Source organism: Triticum urartu, chromosome 7 (genome assembly GCF_003073215.2).
Source record: "Triticum urartu cultivar G1812 chromosome 7, Tu2.1, whole genome shotgun sequence".
NCBI lineage: Eukaryota > Viridiplantae > Streptophyta > Magnoliopsida > Poales > Poaceae > Triticum > Triticum urartu.
Window position 1 is genome coordinate 697,161,005 of NC_053028.1, and position 3,041 is coordinate 697,164,045.

General features: G+C 45.2%; 1 protein-coding gene across 1 annotated transcript; it reads left to right on the top strand.

Annotated features, from left to right (window-relative positions):
- Positions 1 to 1,317: 1,317 nt before the first annotated feature.
- Positions 1,318 to 2,174, top strand: LOC125525827 (protein H2A.5-like). Its single transcript, XM_048690829.1, has 2 exons — positions 1,318 to 1,564; positions 1,679 to 2,174. The coding sequence occupies exons 1-2, from the start codon at positions 1,391 to 1,393 to the stop codon at positions 2,000 to 2,002; spliced, it is 498 nt and encodes a 165-aa protein (XP_048546786.1). The 5' UTR covers positions 1,318 to 1,390; the 3' UTR covers positions 2,003 to 2,174.
- The last annotated feature ends 867 nt before the right edge of the window (positions 2,175 to 3,041 follow it).

Below are 3,041 nucleotides of genomic sequence, written 5' to 3' on the forward strand. Positions count from 1 at the left end.
AAATAGGTTAGTGGGGGTGAACTTTTTAGGTATATAGGATAAGGAGAAATACATGTGTGTTTTGTACAATAGAAATAGAGAGGAATATCCAAACCATATGTTGATGTGTTGTGTGAGCGATCAGAAGGTCTTACACCTTGCTCTGTAATGTCATGGCTAAAAGTAGTGCTATTTCTGTCCCCGAATTCCCTATTGCAAGACATGAACTTTGTAGCTTGTCTGAACCAAGGTCTTATCGTTTTGGCTTTGTAAGCTGTGGTAGTGCAGCAAGACATGAATTTTGTATTTAGACATCAAGTCAGTTTTGCTGATCTTGGTGTATTATAGCTTATTGTATAGAAGAAAATATATGGCTTTGCAATTGTGCCAATTACTAAATTAAGATGGTGTTTTAGAAGCTTTATATTTATAACTACTTTAGTAAGTTTGCTTACATGCTTGCTATGATATTTCCAGGGCAACAAATAAGCCCCAAGTTCAAACCAAGATCCAGTTGCAAGTTCAAGCCTCTTCTTTGGATTCAAACATATATTTTCCTAATGCATTTGGAATGGCAAGTTTTAGTCTTTTACCCTCCATGCCATGCTTAATACAAAGTATGAACCTTTGAAGATACGGGTTTTCAATGAACGCAAGTTTAACCCTTTAATGGTCTTTCAAAGATCTTGACACTATTCCGATCTGCATTTTATATGATTATGTTTGACATATTTGAATATGTGAAGATGATGCGCTAGATCATTTTAATATCGATAGTTGAAAATATGCACAATTACTTTTGGTTAATTATCCTTTTTATATTGTAAATGTGCTGAATGTACATATTGAGATGTGCATGCTGATCGTTTATGATTACAATTCGAAATAGGAGCCAAAGAACATATGACATATGCATTACACAAATCGCTGACAGCCAGACAAGAAAATTTGAATTGCAATCAAAATGCCACCAAATGAAATCCTCGTAAGAATGAGTTTTCATCCATTTCCACCAATTAAAATGAAAACCTAGCTGGGTGCCAAAGGAGGTTTACAGAAATGGGATTTCATTTCATTTCATTTGCAACCCAATGAAATGAAATCAAAAGTGCGAAACAAGCTGTAAATGAATACGGCCCACCGCTCTATGTTTATCCATTCTCCCGGTTCCCCAAATTTCGAACTTCCCAGGGCGAAAAACGGTGAAAAGAAGAAAGAAGAAAAGAGGAAATATCCGTGCGTTCTGATTGGTGGATTAGACCCTCCCACAGATCGCGCCCCGCCTATAAAACCCGCGCCCCTCACCGCCCATCCAATCCACCAATCGAAGCAGCGAGAGCAATCCGATCCAGCGCCGCCGCCGCCGCCGCCAAACCCTCCTGCCCACGTCGCCGGAGAGAAGAAGGGGAAGATGGCCAGGTGGAAGGGCCAGAGGAAGAAGGCCGTGACGCGATCCGTCAAGGCCGGGCTCCAGTTCCCGGTCGGCCGCATCGGGCGCTACCTCAAGCGGGGCCGCTATGCGCAGCGCATCGGGTCGGGCGCCCCCGTCTACCTCGCCGCCGTCCTCGAGTATCTCGCCGCCGAGGTAAGCCGTCGATCTTCCCCGCCCTCGAGCGTATGCCTTGTCCGGCTCCGGCCATGTTCCTCTCGTGCTCGCCTCACCAGACGACCGATTTCCTTTTTGGTTGCGCGTCTGCAGGTCCTGGAGCTGGCCGGCAACGCGGCCGTGGACAACAAGAAGACGCGCATCATCCCTCGTCACCTGCTGCTCGCGATCCGCAACGACGAGGAGATCGGCAAGCTGCTCGCCGGCGTCACCATCGCCCACGGCGGCGTGCTGCCCAACATCAACCCCGTGCTGCTCCCCAAGAAGACCGCCGAGAAGGCCGACAAGGACTCCAAGTCCACCAAGACCACCAAGAAGAAGACCACCGCCAAGTCCCCCAAGAAGGCTACCGAGGAGACCACCGCCACCGAGGACACCGCCAACGCCGAGGAGACCGCCGCCGCGGATGAGGAGTAGCGAGGCTTGGCTGCATAGGATCGGAGGGAGCCTGTCATGTTTCCGAGTTGCGTCCTGTATGTAATCGTTCATGGTTGTCGTTAGTATCGCTTATCGATCCGGGGTTGTTGCTGAACGGAATCTGAAAACTGAACTGTTTCGCCTTCCATTCAGTCTTTACATGTCAATTTGATCCGTCTGCATTGTGCTCATCTCATCTGGATCTTGATGCTGCGTGGATTTCTTTGCTCGTTATGATGTTTTGGTAAATTTGTCATGTCACTGATTGATGTGTTTGGTAGTGAAAGTAATTTGGGTGCTTGGTGGAAAGAAGATGCAGGTGCAGTATGCAAACAACGGATGATCTACAGACGATGATGATGATATAGATGAGTAAGTCCTTATCCGGTATTGTTTCTTGTTCCGAGCAAAACACATGATCAACATATGTATTAGTCTCTGCATTTGCATGATCACCAGTACATATTTCAAGTTCTGTATTATGACCAACTTCAAATAGATTATAGTCTTTTTGTTTTTTAGCTTGCCATTGTCTGCAGCATTGTGACTGTCCATAACTGAAAAACAGAGGTACACCTGATCGGTCAGCTGTTTCTTTTCCACATTAGCATGGGTACGAGAAACAACTTATGCCCTCGTCTTAAAGCTTGAGTATGTCATCAAATCCCAGGTATACAGCTATATATTAAGTGTATAGCCACGTCTGAAGTAATCAATCCGCTATTGTTCCGTTTACTGATCGAGGAGAATTAAGGTATGATGTTTGAACATTTAGGTCTTGGTTTTTGTTAGGTCATCACATGTCAGAGAATGCCCGCAAGTTATGCAATCCATTTTCCCATGGGGATTGAAGGCACGAAGTTCCATAATATGGAAGAGGCGGGTCTTCTCTTTTTCATGTATCTAGCTCACTTAGTCGGGTTTTCTTTTTTCTTTTTTAAAGAAACTCAGGGTCTTTTCCAGCTAGCTCATGTACTAGTCCGTCCATCCTTCATCCAGCTTACTACATGTAGTTTCGCGCACACGCATATAAATTGGT

Coding starts and splice junctions, on each gene's coding strand:
- LOC125525827 (XM_048690829.1), top strand. CDS start 1,391: ATGGCCAGGTGGAAGGGCCAGAGGAAGAAGGCCGTGACGCGATCCGTC. Junction 1,565..1,678: donor TCGAGTATCTCGCCGCCGAG/GTAAGCCGTCGA, acceptor GCGCGTCTGCAG/GTCCTGGAGCTGGCCGGCAA.